Genomic DNA, 13726 nt, shown 5'->3' with positions numbered 1-13726 from the left:
TTACCTCTGATAAAACATAACTAGTAGTACTGATGATTCATAAGGTGACTTTCTGCCATTTGAATCAATACCTTTTCTCAGTCATTAGTCATTTTTAATTGATTACCAGAACCTCCTGCACTTCATATCTCTATTTTATATCTCCTTTCTCTATTCTCCAGGATATACAGTTAAAATATCCCTTTTTCCACTGATCTAAGTCCATCTCTGAAGCCCTTCACTGACTTTGTCTTTACACATCACATTTAAGTTCTTCATCCTCGATTTTATAGTTCTGTATAGCTCTGTACATGTTTCTACTTCGATCCGCGTTTCTTCCTGTATGGTTCTCCTGAACCCACTGTGCTGCCCAATCTGCCTCCTGCCCTCCTTTTTTCTAATTCCCATCTCTGTACCTCATTTTACAGGTATCATCTTTGTTTAACAGTCTCCCATTCCCCATGTGACAAGTACAGTATCCAGGGCCCATTTCTTTTGCCTGGCCTTCCACCACTGCTAAGTATGATTAGGTTTGTACCCATCTACACTTCATGATTTTTAAGTGTCATCCCAGCATCTAGAATGTAAGTTTCTCAGAACATGAAGTTCTTTAAACCATATGCTTTGTATTATATTCTGTTATATGAATTAGAGCAGACAGTCCAAAGAGGAGGTTACTTACTCCAATTTAAATCCCCTGATTTTAACAGTTAGATTTCCTTGTCTCATCCTGAATTTAAACACTAGAATTTCCCTTCCCCATAACAATTTTTACTTTCCTGCTTCTAGTGACAGCAAACCTCCTGCCTGTCAGCTTTAAACATTTTATACGTACTTTCAAGCTTTCACTGAGACAGACAGCGAATCTTGTTGGGAGTCTATCTGAGCCCTATGGAATAGTCTATCCATTACAATTTTCCAGTTCACTACCAACCACAGCTGCAAATATATACAGTAACTTGTGGTTTCTTTGTTTCATCTTCTATGGAAAGAATGTGACAGATGCTAACACAAATATCACAGGCCTTCATGTAAAATTTAATGTTAACCATGTAAAAAATCCTTTATATTTTTACTGGACTTTTTCTTTTCTTTTCTGGAAGCCTTTTCCATGTCTGAATCTCGCACTTTTATAAGAAGAATTGAGCATAGCCCTCAGGGCATCATGTGCAGCCTTCCAAAAAGAAAAGCAGAAAAACAAATTGGACAAGCATTAAGAAATGCAAGCAAAGCAACTCAGCTACACAATGGTGGAACTGTACATCAGAAGGCTTGAAGGGTGAAGATCCTGCTTCAGAGAGTCTTAATCAATTCAGGGATTGTAAGTAAGGTTCACAAGGGGTTTGCTAATCCACTTTTAGTGTGTTATCTCTGGATTTTGTGGGGGTAATAAATGTGGCAGTGGATATACTTCTAGAATAGGGCCTTTGTGTTTTTGATAGAAAAAGCTGCATGACTGATATGGAAAGATTACAGTATAAAAATAATGCACCTGTCATTTCTGACAGCCATTAGTTTATCTGCAAATAAGCAACTTCTCTTGTGCTGGCTAGAGATAGTACTGAAATATACATACAGCGGAACACAAGGAGGACCAAAAATATACATTGTATATTCCATCTCTGTACAAAATGTATTTGTTATATTGATTAGATAAGACTAGTAAGTAGCTGGCTACACAGAGGAGTATGTGTTGACAGCAAGGGGAAGGGGAAAGCTGTCTGAATGGTCTCCTTGCATGTCAGCCATAACAGGCAAAAGGAGGAGGAGAGTAACAACTTATCTTTTCTGTTAGGCTGCAAGTACAAGGGGATGGAGAGTGGGCAGAAGCTTGAATCCATTTTCAACGTGATGGCCATTAGTAAGTGTAGTTGTGTATGTATTTATGGAGGGCCTGTATATGGTAAGGAGCTAAGGCAAATTACTATTGCTGTGGAACAAGAGAGAGGAAGGGAATGACTTCTTTGACTTGCACTTTTCCTTTAGGCAAAGCTACGCTGTCTCATACGTCAGGCCTTGTGTTCAGTTTAGCGAGCCATTAAGAATCATAGAACACACCATGCTATAACGGTGACTAAAATGGGCGTAAGACTTCCATTGCCTTCAGTGGGACTAAAGAAAAGATTGTAATTAAATGGTTGCTTTCTTATGAGTAATATTTAAAATTGTGTTCCTTTAGCTAGATGGTATAAGAAGGCAGTGCTGTCAGGTTAAAAGTTACTTTCGCGCTATTGCACGTTTCCAAAGCTTATAGATTCAATAAGAAGAAGTCTTCCCTTATGCTATTTTACTTCTTAGTTTTTTTACTATGCTCAGTTCTATATTGGTTAAAATTGTCAAAAGAAATATGACATAAACTTGGAGAAGTAAAGAAGGTATTCAGGTATAAACACTCACAGAGATATGGAGAACAGAAAGGAACTAAGCAAAAAACTTGTTTAGGATATGAATATGAATTTGACTTGGCAAATCACTATCTATTAAAATAGGGTATGTGTGGGCATTACATTTAGATCAACTTAATTAGTGTTACATCAATCTGAATGCTGATATGTACAGACGTTACGGGAGGTTAAAGCAATAAAAATGGTAGGCCCACTCTAAATCAGTTCACCTGAGGAGGTAAACTATTTTAGATAGGCAATGTGTTAGCCTGATTTAGTGAAAGTCTGAATACATTTGGAGCACAGTCCTGCGACTGGGAAAACTCAGCCACTCACTCCCACCCTCCCACACTTGAAAGAATAACGCTTCCCACCCATAGGCCACCAGCCCTCCTGATCCTAACAACCCTCCCCCCACCTGCCAACCCTCCCTACAGACCTGCTGCCCCCCAACCCCACCCATGTCCCCCCTCACCCCAAGTTACTTACACTGGTTTCTCAGCACAGCCCCCAGCACCTGCAAACATCTGCACACACCTCCCCTGATCTATGATCATGTGGCAGTCAGAGACTGGGTGCAGCAATATTGGCACATACACAACTTTTAAGACCTGTTTTTCAAAAACAGGTATATTTTTAACACTAAGGTGTCTATTTCATTTTATATGAAGCTACGCACTGAAATGTAGGCAAAAAAAGCACTGTGTTTGTAGACAAAAGTGTGGTTCCAGAATTAGTGCTAAGATGTAAAAATCAGGGCCTTAGCTTTGTTTGGCTGTAGTAAAACTGAATGGTTAATATGTTAAAATACTGTAATGAATGTCAGGTGTCTCACTATATAAAGAGTCAAATCTCTCTTGTAGAAGAGGCAGACTGAAATCACAAATACAGAAAACAAAGTTTATGTTTCTTCTCACAAATTTCACTTGCATAGCACTCTATAGTACTATGTTAGAAGCTAGAAATTGAAGTGTAACAAAGAAACCATTCTATGAAAAAAGCAAAGAAATGTTTTCTAAAACCTCACACTATAATTATGCTAAACAAAACAAGGCATTCAAGCAGGCTGGTTAGAAAAAATGCCACTTATAAGGCATGGCCATAGAAAGTCAGATGTGCCCATGCTGCCATCTAGTGCTTAAAAATCAAGTGTGTTAGTATGTTGTCTGGAGAAGGCTTTGTATACAGAAAGTTATACCATAAGCATAGCATCCTTCTCTTCTGTCTGCTTGGTATGACTGTACCTGTAATCTTATGTTCAGGGAAAAGTTATTGAAATTTTCTTCAGTTCCACCCTCCATATTGTTTTGAGAAGCCTATTTTCAAACAGTATTACAGTGATTTCCATCTCAAATGTACTGCACAAATTTAGCTTGTGCTCTGACAGCCAGGATGAGATCCTCTCTTATACATAATATCCAATAATAATGTTTTAGTAGGCCTTCATTTACAACCCCAATTTCTTCAGTTCCTAATAGTCCAATGACACAATCATTCAGTGCTACTTACTTAAAAAATCATGCTTATAAGACATGATATGGCATACAATCTACAGCCAACTTCTCATAGCCATGTGAGCTGTACAGAGCTAACTGAATTAAAAAGGGAAATATTTTGTATTGTTACTCAGCCCAGTAGATTGGATTGAACTTGTTTAGGGAGTAATTCTGTAAGTGAAAATTTGCCATTCTTAAAAACATTTTTCAGAAGAGATCTGTGGGTAAATGCATCCAGGTGAAGTACTCCAGATGAAATTTTGATCCAGGACTATCTAGTATTTGAGTTTCCCTACTTGAATTTTGGAGAATCAGACTAATACATGCCATATTGGAGTACATCTTGTGTTTAAATCCATTCAAGTGTGAACTTTTGATGATTCTCTAATTCCTATTCCAATTTTTAATAATTATATTGTGGTTTTCTCTTGTAGGAGACACCATATGTACTACTTCACATGAGACTCACATTGAAATATTTGGATAAAATGAGATGCTTGCGGAAGCGATCAGCAGTATCATTCTTAGGAGTCCTTGTTATTTGCCTGCTGTTCATGAACTTATACATTGAAGATGGTTATGTATTGGTAAGTTTTTTAGATGTTGGAAGCGGATCATGAAGCCAATTCAGAAAACAGGATATACCACACCTAGGCCACGTCCAGACAAGCGCAGCCATGTGGTACGTGGTGCCACAGACTGCATATTCAGCTATTCTCTACACTGCAAGGGAGCAGCGTGGGGGGGGCGGGGGGTTTGACCCCTGAATATCCAGGAGTCAAAACCCATACAAAAGAAGCATAGAGTGGTGCACATGGGGGCAGCATGCATTGCTCAAAACCGGAGCATGACCAGCTGAAGCTACACTCCGGCTGCCAGCCATGCTCTAAGGCAGGATCGCTGCTGCTAAAGCCCTGAGAGGCCCTCAGGACTCCAAGTAAGGCTGCTGGGGCCAGCCTCACCTGCCGCACTCCAGCGTACATGTGACACAGGTGTTCCCCAGGGACAACTAGTGACAGCACAAGGTGTCCCACTGCCAGTTGTCACCAGGGAACCAAACATCCACACTCATGTGGCCAAGTGGCCAAGTTAAAAATTGGGCCATAAGTGTAAAGAAGTATAAAGAACTGCTACAATTCCTTTGATTTAGGTGAAGCAGAAGATAGGGCAGTGTGGGACAGAAAAACTGATTTATAGAGGCATGAGCTTTTGTAGGCAACAACCCATTTTGTCAGATGCTATATGATGAAGTAGCTTGTTGCCTATGAAAGCTCATGCCTCTGTGAACCAGTTAGTCTTTAGGGTGCCAGCCTGCCTTACCTTCTGCCTGACTTCAGATTAGAATGACTATAAACCCCTCTCTGATTTAGTGAAGGACATTTATAATAGACTATTTTCAGGATGTGCTCTCTAGAGAAAATGCTACCTCCATTATTGAAATAGCACACCTACTAGAGGGCATCAGTAAAGTCATGATGTTTATCTCCTTCAGAATTAAACGACACCATAATATTTTGTTTTATGGCTGTATGACATTCTGCAGCTATTGCAAGTAAGGAGAATGTGTGGAGATATATAGATATCAAATAATCATTCTATTTGTTACCAAATTTTCTGAACTTCATCCATACGTTAACCTGTCATTTTTATTGTTGAAAACCATTTGCATCTGAATTAATCATGTGAACAAAAAGACTCAGGTTTGACACAGATCAACAGTAATTATCCTAATGACATGTGCAACTGAGATTATAGAAGGCATGCTTACACTACAAGAATTAATCCTATATCATTTAAAAGCTTCTTGCATGAATAATTTCTTTTTTGGATCTCATTTTGTGTCATAAGAGGCATCCCATATTTGTGTTGGTAGGTTGCAAGATAGGATGGTAACAGAAAGATTTTAATAAAGCCTCTTGAAGACTTGTGGCATAAGCATGGGATTTTCTAAAGGACCCGAGTTAGGTGTTTCAGTCATTAACTAGTGAAATTATGATGCAATTAAGGTAATTAAAATTGTGCAAATAGCACAATTCAAGACCAAATACAAATATGTAAACAAGCTATAAGACTGAGTAATGATTGTGTGGATATTAGGCCATGACAAAAGGGCATATAACTCCTCGAGACACAGATTCTGCAAACAATCATATAAGCAAAGTCAAGCATAGCACAGCAAGACAGCACAACAAAACATGATAGCACAGCATGATGAAATGAGAGTCAGGAGGTCTGTTCTTTTTTGTGGTTTTTTTTCTGTAGACATGTCTGCACTGTTTCTGTGGCAAGCCTGGAAGTGCTGCCAAGAAGGTTGTCACATTACTCGCACCAAAGCCTGTGCTTAAGCAGTATAACCAAGTTAGCATGCTCACGAATATCAGCAAAGACGCAGAGCTGAGGCAGAAGGCACGCGAGCAGTTTTGGGCATTTAGATCCACTTCTAGCAACCTCCTCTAGCAACACTGCATGCATTAAGATTTTGCATAGTATCTTATTTGTCATGGTTGTGATAAAATTTAACCTGGTTTGTACTGGATTTTCACACAACGACATTCTCTCCTGCTTTCACTCGTTTCTTTGAAGTCCCCCTATGTGCCTTCTAAAGTATCGCTTACAGTCTTTTTCATGGTTTCTTTTTCTGTTTTGTTTTGTTTTCTAAATAATTTCCAGTTCTGTTTGCCAACTCCCAAGAAAATTCAATGCTTTGTTCTTAGCCTTTTGAAAAAAAGGTTTACTTTATTTCATTGCTTTTTCTTATCACAGATCTGGCTGAGCCCACGTAACTAAAGCTAAACCTTTTACTTTCTCCTGACAGTTCTCCCAGATCTCCTGATACCTTTAAGTGACTGTACATCCCAGTTTGGCTGGGGAGGTCCCAGGTTTCATATGCTGCCCTGGCATCCCAGCAGGTTGGCTAAAATTGAAGCAAAAGTCCCAGATTTGTAGCAGCACTGCAACCACACTTCTCCTCCTTCCTGAGGCAGGGGGGGCCAGAGGAGGCAGCCAGGGCCACAGCTCAGGTACCTACATGGGAATAGCCAGGATGGCTGCCCACCACCAGCATGAGCTGCTGCCAAGCCTCAGGTGCACATGGTGGCTCTGGGCACTGCTGGCAATGGTGGGGCAGATGCTGTGTGGCCATGCAGCACAGACTAGTGGAGCCTGGAGGGCATTGCAGAGGGGCTGCTCCCAGCCAGGTCCAGCATCTGTGCACTGGGGATCGATCCTAGCATCAAGCCTCGTGCTGTCCTGCTCCACCCTGCCCCATCATCAAGACTCCTGGGAGCCACAGAGTCAGGGAGAGGAGGGGGCGTGTGATGTCCCCTGTCCCAGAATTCCCTGCCCCACCCTGGATTTCCTTCAAAATAATTTGGTCACCCTATTTATGGACCATCAACCATTGTTCAAATGTTAGCTGCTGGCATTTTTTTTTTCTTTTTTAGATTCTCTGGTCATATCTGACAGTTCCTTTAACCTGTCTGATATTTTGTTTGGTAAGGTATAAGATCATCAGTTTAAACATAGGGAATTCAAAAACAATTGTCTGTCTAGTTACTAGGGTTGTGCAAAATTTCACCGACTCTTTTGATTCGACACTGTTTCAACTCATTTTGAGCTTGAAACAGTGAAATCGAATCAAAACAAAAGGGCTTCAAAACAGCCTCAAAACAAAACGAAGCTAGTGAAACATTTTGAAAGTTTTGAAGCAGCCAGGTGGTGGGAGACAGAGGAGAACCAGGGCTGTGCTTCCAGCAGCTCTAAAGCCACATGTGGCTCAGCTGGGAGCACATCTCTGACTCTCCCCACCTCCTTAGGCCAGGCTGTGGGAAGCCAGTCACAGCACAGGGGAAGGGAACTGAGCCCGGGCTCAGTTCCCCTCCCCAGCGCTGTGATTGGGCTAAGCTGGGTTGAGTTTCTTTCCCCAGCCCAATCATAGCACTGGGGAGGGAAACTGAGTAATCGGGCTCAGTTTCCTTCCTCAGCTCCCCAGTCCCAGGTGGCAGCACCCGGCTTCCCTCCCTCATCTGGGAGGCAGATCAGGGGCTGCAGTCCCAGGAGCACTGGCACAGCCCCCGCAGCCTTCCCAGGGTTGCAGGCCTCCATCTGCATACTGGATGAGAGAGGCTATTTCTAGCTGCCCCATTATACTGAATGGGTGAAACGTTGAAACAGCGTCACTGTTTCGACAAAGCAAAACAGAACAGCTGTTGCAAATCAAAATGAAATTCAAAACGAAACACTATTCTGTCCAAATCTCAAAACTCAAGTCGAAATGGAACGGTGCTGTTTCGCACAGCTCTACTAGTTACCTTGTAAGACAAAGAAGGTGTAAGGATTGCATATGGACACACTGCAAGGTCCTCCTGGTTTCAGAGGTGGTTAGGTTTTTCTACCGTGATGCCTGTGGCAATACTCCTTCAGTTGATATAAGTCATGCGATCCCAGCTCTTCCCTCTCTATAGCCCAGCAGAGGAATATGGATGTGATATCCTCTTCCCTAGGCGAAAAGAAGAATGTAATGAAATAAAACCATTTCAAAAGGGGGGAATGTAATTTAACACTTTCAGATTTCAAATAGAATCCCTTGCATGTCCTTAGGAGATTCATTCACTACTTTTTCCAAGTGTAGTATTTAGAGAAGCATCAAGTAAAATCTCTATTTCAGTAACCATGCCGGCTATGGGATACTAGAGCAAAATTTCACATGAGCAGCCTTAGAATCACTCCAGGTCACATAAATACTGCGCAGTGTTGAGGACCACTGGCAGGGCGCTACACAGCTTGCAGCAGTGTGAGCTATATCTGATCAATAGATCATTTTTCATGAGCACTGCGTTCACTTAACTGAATCACAAAGTGTGCATAGTTCAATCATCGACTAATTGGATTCTAAGTGATTTGGGAAATGAACTATGCCTTTCTGTCTCAAATGTAAATATTTAAGCATCAGAGACTGTAACAATAATAGCAGATTTACAGTTCTCACTGAATCCTTAGAAGAGCGGAGCTTCTCTTGAGGGGCACCTAGCACACTCAGGTAATCAGAAGAATCTCACAAGTGCGGGCAAACAAGGCAGTATATGCTAGTGATTGCCTACTCCTTTCCTTGTCTTTTGGTGTACTCTATCTTGGATTTAAAAGTGAAAGCCAAAAACAACACAGAAAAATCAGAAGAGTCCCCAGCAGATCTAGCTGATCAGCTAAGTACTTCAAGGGTGACCAGCGCTGATGGGAACCCAGAGCTTTTCTATTTCATGGAATATTCCACAGTTCCAAAACATTTTCCAAGGAAAACAAAGTATTTGTAATTCCCCATAAAATTGTATTTACATGAAAATGTTGTTTCCAATGTGTTGAAATGTTTGGTTTTGATTATAAAATTCTGTTCTGATAATATCCTGTTAAAAGTTTTTTACAAATTTTTCTATGAAAAATAATTTTCTTGAAAAAAGTTGTTTGAAGTGAAAGCTTGTAATGTTATATGTAAAAATTCTATGATAAAAGCACTTCATTCTTCTAAAATTATTGTTTACCAAACATAGAATTTTAAAAATGGCCTGGGTTTCAATAAAAATGGCATTTTTCCTTGAAAAAAATACTCTGGCCAAAATATTCTGACCAACTCTAAAAGTAAATCCAGCGGAATCATGACATAATCTCTAGCTAATACATTTATTTATATTTTAATCTGAAAAGTGATACACGTAAAGCTTGGTGTCATAACTTATCAGTTAATGCAAGGTTGCATAACAGCCCTAGAAAGAAAATACCCAGGGAGACCTTGCAGATCAAGTGAGCATAGCAGTTCAGGTACATGCCCCTGGAAGTTAGCCAAAAGATTTTGGTTCAGCTGAGCAGTGTGTTATTTCTTCTATAAAAAAAAGTATTGAACTTAAAATGAACCTTAGAAGATAGATTTCTGGAAATGTTTCTTTCTATTGCAAAATAAGTATCTTGGCACATCCCAATTTTTGAAGAATAATACCATTAAAAATAAATATGCTTTATTACTAGACTGTCTGCTTATGTTAGCAATATGATTGATGACTATGGGTACAAACAAGCATTTGCTGCACCCGGTTTAGGTGTAAGCAGTTTACTTTAAATCTAAAACAGAAGCAGCACGTTCAAGTGTTTGCTGCTACCAGCAGTGGCTCAGGCAGTCTGAAGTAAGTAACTTGGGCAGAGGGTGAGCTGGAAGTGCTAGTGGGTTTGCAGGTCCATGGAGCGGTTGAAAGACCCAAGAGGAATGGCAGGTTCAGGGAAGGCTCACAGGTTTGCAGTGAGAGTTGGTTGGTCCACAAGGGGTTACCTGGTCTGGGAGGAGTCCAAAAATAGCATGGTCGGGGTCAAGGAAATAGGATCTAAAGTTAGTTCACTTCCTGAGGCACTAGTACACCACTTTGGGGGCAGTTTAAGCCCCTTGGTTAGGTCGATATAAAGGTAATGCTTGTACATATGCTCTATGATGCTCTCTCAATCAGTTTGGCTACTTTAGTTAAACAAAGAAGCAGAAACATGAAACTTCCTTATATCCTTTCTCTTCCAGAGGCCAAAAATACACAGTGGGCACATCTACATGATACATTATGATGACATGGCATTAGTGGGTACTAAAGGTGACACAGCTGCTACTGTGCAATAGCAGCAAGCTAATGTGCAGTAGCTGGTTGCTACGGTGCAGTAGGGTTGGAAATGACCCAATGCACCACCAGGACTGTGCAGTACCAGTGAGTACCATGCAGTCATCTAGGACTTGCTTTAGCAAGTACTAAATGGCTGTGCAGTACCAACTGTGCAGTCAGGGACACATGGAGATGCACCCGCTATAAACTAGATGAGCATTCCCACCTTTACCCTCAGTTTCATGATAACACAACTCAGATGAATAGTTTCTCCTTCAGTGTAAATGGCTAGGTTGTTCCCAATCCTTGTGAGTGTCCAGGGATGGTGAGCTGCTAGGTCGAGGCAGTTGTGCTTTCATTACATACTTAAGGCTTTGGCCTCACCTGTGTCTGGGGAAGTCTCAACTCAAAGGATGATGTGAAGGATGGGAAGGAGGCAGTGTCATAAATCTGAGCTCTTCAGTAATGTTGGCTGGGGATGAATTAAGAGTAGGCTTCATCATCCTTTAGCATGGCACAGCCTACTTATTTTTCCTGCAGATCAAGGGTCTAAGGAAATATTAAGGTATTAGAGAAATGGAAGTGTCTAACTTTAGATGTAAGAACATTATTTCATGTTTCATTTTTTCAACAGGTTTTTTTTTTACATCACAAGAAGCTTTTTTTAAAAATCTCCCCACTTCATTGCCCAAAAGGATCATTTCATCCATCACTGATATACACTATGTCATAAATTTAATGCTGCATCATTTCAATGGCAATCTTAAGTGTGCTGAACTCTCCAAGAAAAAATACATATCCAATATTTTTGTCCAAAAAAGACCTTTTTCCCTCTTACTCTGTTGCTATAATATGGAGGATATGGTAGATTTCCTGTAACCAAAGATGTCTGATATTCAGGTAGTGCATTTCTTAAAAATGAGTGTGATCTACATAGCTGAAGAAAAATAACTTTGAAAAAGTTGTATTTTGGGAAACGTTTTACCCCCAGTTTTCTTTCTAGATGGCATTAACAATTTCTGTCCCACTTCCCCTCCTATTCTTTCTTTTTTCTTATAGGAAGGGGACAAGCAATTCATCAGAGAAGCAGCCACACACCAGCTTAATTCAGAGCGTTATGTTCACACTTTTAAAGACTTATCTAATTTCTCAGGATCTATAAATGTTTCCTATCGCTACCTAGCCGGCACACCTTTGCCAAGGAAAAGTAAGTAATGAGAATCTGAATTTCATTAGATAAATTATTTTAGAAATCTGTGTGAAATCTTCAAAGTTTTCTGTTCAATGGAACCCTCAAGATATTTCTTCATAAGGTCGAAGTAGGGGAAGAAGGTAAGTTTTTGTGAGTTGCAAAGAGTGGGACCACTGAGTCCTCAGTGACAGTAGACTCCATAGCTGGGAAATAATTATACACTGAGTGTACTTGTTATTCAATTAGCTGGGCCAGTAGAGAGATCAAGTTGATATTTAGACAGCAAGAGAGTGGGGTAGGTTCTTTCCCACCCAATCTCAAGGTAGGAAAACTCTAAATATTCTGATTATTTCAACTTTAGGCAGGATTTGAGACTTTCAAACCTGCAAGTGAAATATGCCAGTATTTAGCTTTTATACTGATGTATTTAGATACCAAATCAACCATTTCACCCAAAATCAAAAGAAAGGAGGGTTGGAACTGAGAAGATTAATAAATCTAAATATTAATCAGAAAATAAAAAGTGCATTTGCTTCCACCGGGGAAAATTGTAAATGAAAGTTTTGTTTGAAACCCTGGTGGGCTGGCTGCTGGGATTTGTACTATACTCCACTCCAATGGTATTTTGAGTGGACCCCAACCAGTCAGTAGTTAGATCATTTGGGGGTATCACTGTCTTCACATTTTATTCAGGGTCATATTTGAAAAAATTATAAAATAGAACATTTACAGTGAGAGTGGGTCAAAAAAAATGAAGATGTATAGTTGTAAATGATTTTATGAGTACACATTGGAATGGACGGATTCTCTAAAGAGTGCTGTTATTGATACCCTGAGAAAGGTGGCATTCCACCGAAAGAGCTATGTTATAATCACAGAGGTGTAATCTCTCTCAACAAATAACTAAAAGAGTTGGCTTCTGCTGCAGGCACAAGTGCAGAGGTAGTTATTTCAAAGTACTACAGATGGTAATTCATGTCACGTATCTGCAATTTTCATCTCACTCAAAAAATGTAAATGCAGTGACATTACTTATAGAAACACACACATATTTAACATTCTATTACACTTTAATGTAAAGTCTGAGTTACTTGTCTCAAAGCAAAAGAAAAGGAGGAAAAAAAAATAAAAGAGGAATAGGGTTATTTAGTCTAGAGTACAGAGAACTATGAGGGGATTTGATAACACTCTTCAAATCCCTAAAAGGTGATTATAAAGGAGATTCATAGAGTCATAGATGTTAGGGACTAGAAGGGACCTCACAAGATCATCAGGTCCAGCCCCCCTGCGCTTGGACAGGAAAGACTGCTGAGGTTAGATGACCCCAGCACAGTGAGCATCCAAATGGTTTTTTGAAAATTTCCAGAGTAAGTGCTTATACCACCTCTGGGGAAAGTCTGTTCCAGACCCTGGACACTTGAACTGTAAAGAAGTTTTTCTTATGTCCAATCTAAAGTGATCCTCTAGCAATTTATGACTATTATTTCTTATCTTCTCCTGGGGTGCTTTGGTGGACAGATGCTCCCCCAGGCCCTGATGTGTGCCCGTTATATACTTATAGGCTGCCACCAAGTCCCCTCTGAGTCTTCTCTTCTCTAGGCTGAATAGTCCCATGTCTCTCAGCCTCTCCTCATATGGCCTGCTCTCCAGACCTCTAACTATATGTGTAGCCCTCCTTTGGACTCTCAGGCTTCTCCACATCCTTCCTGAAGTGCAGCACCCAGAACTGGACACGGTATTCCAGCTGCAGCCTCACCAAAGCCAAGCAGACAGCCTTTTCTCTGTGACCATAGGGGACAGGACTAAGAGCAAGCTGTGGCAGTGAAAATGTATGTTGGAGATTAGGAAATGTTTTTTGACTATCAGGTCCCCTCTACATGTTACATTTATATGACACAATTAATGTATTAATTGTGGCATAAATGGCAAGGGTGTTACACACACCCTTAGGATGCTTAAAATAACAAACAAGCCTTAAAATGTTGTGCATAGAATGTAGAATATTTTTGTGGCTGATTTGTATAGTGCCTTAAAAGTAGTGAGGGACTG

The 13726-nt window shown here is 40.3% G+C and overlaps 1 protein-coding gene across 4 annotated transcripts in view; it reads left to right on the top strand.

Annotated features, from left to right (window-relative positions):
• MGAT4C (MGAT4 family member C) overlaps positions 1-13726 on the top strand; it is a 698999-nt gene that overhangs the window by 679714 nt on the left and 5559 nt on the right. For all 4 annotated transcript variants that reach the window (XM_090042642.1, XM_090042645.1, XM_090042643.1 and 1 more), the window contains 2 exons: positions 4294-4446; positions 11545-11692. In XM_090042642.1, coding sequence (XP_089898768.1) covers positions 4294-4446; positions 11545-11692 — 301 coding nt within the window. The remainder of the gene's footprint in view (positions 1-4293; positions 4447-11544; positions 11693-13726) is intronic.

Source organism: Crocodylus siamensis, chromosome 4 (genome assembly GCF_052110815.1).
Source record: "Crocodylus siamensis isolate JL-2025a chromosome 4, ASM5211081v1, whole genome shotgun sequence".
In the NCBI taxonomy this organism is placed as follows: Eukaryota; Metazoa; Chordata; order Crocodylia; family Crocodylidae; genus Crocodylus; species Crocodylus siamensis.
This window is presented reverse-complemented; position numbering and strand designations above follow the sequence as displayed.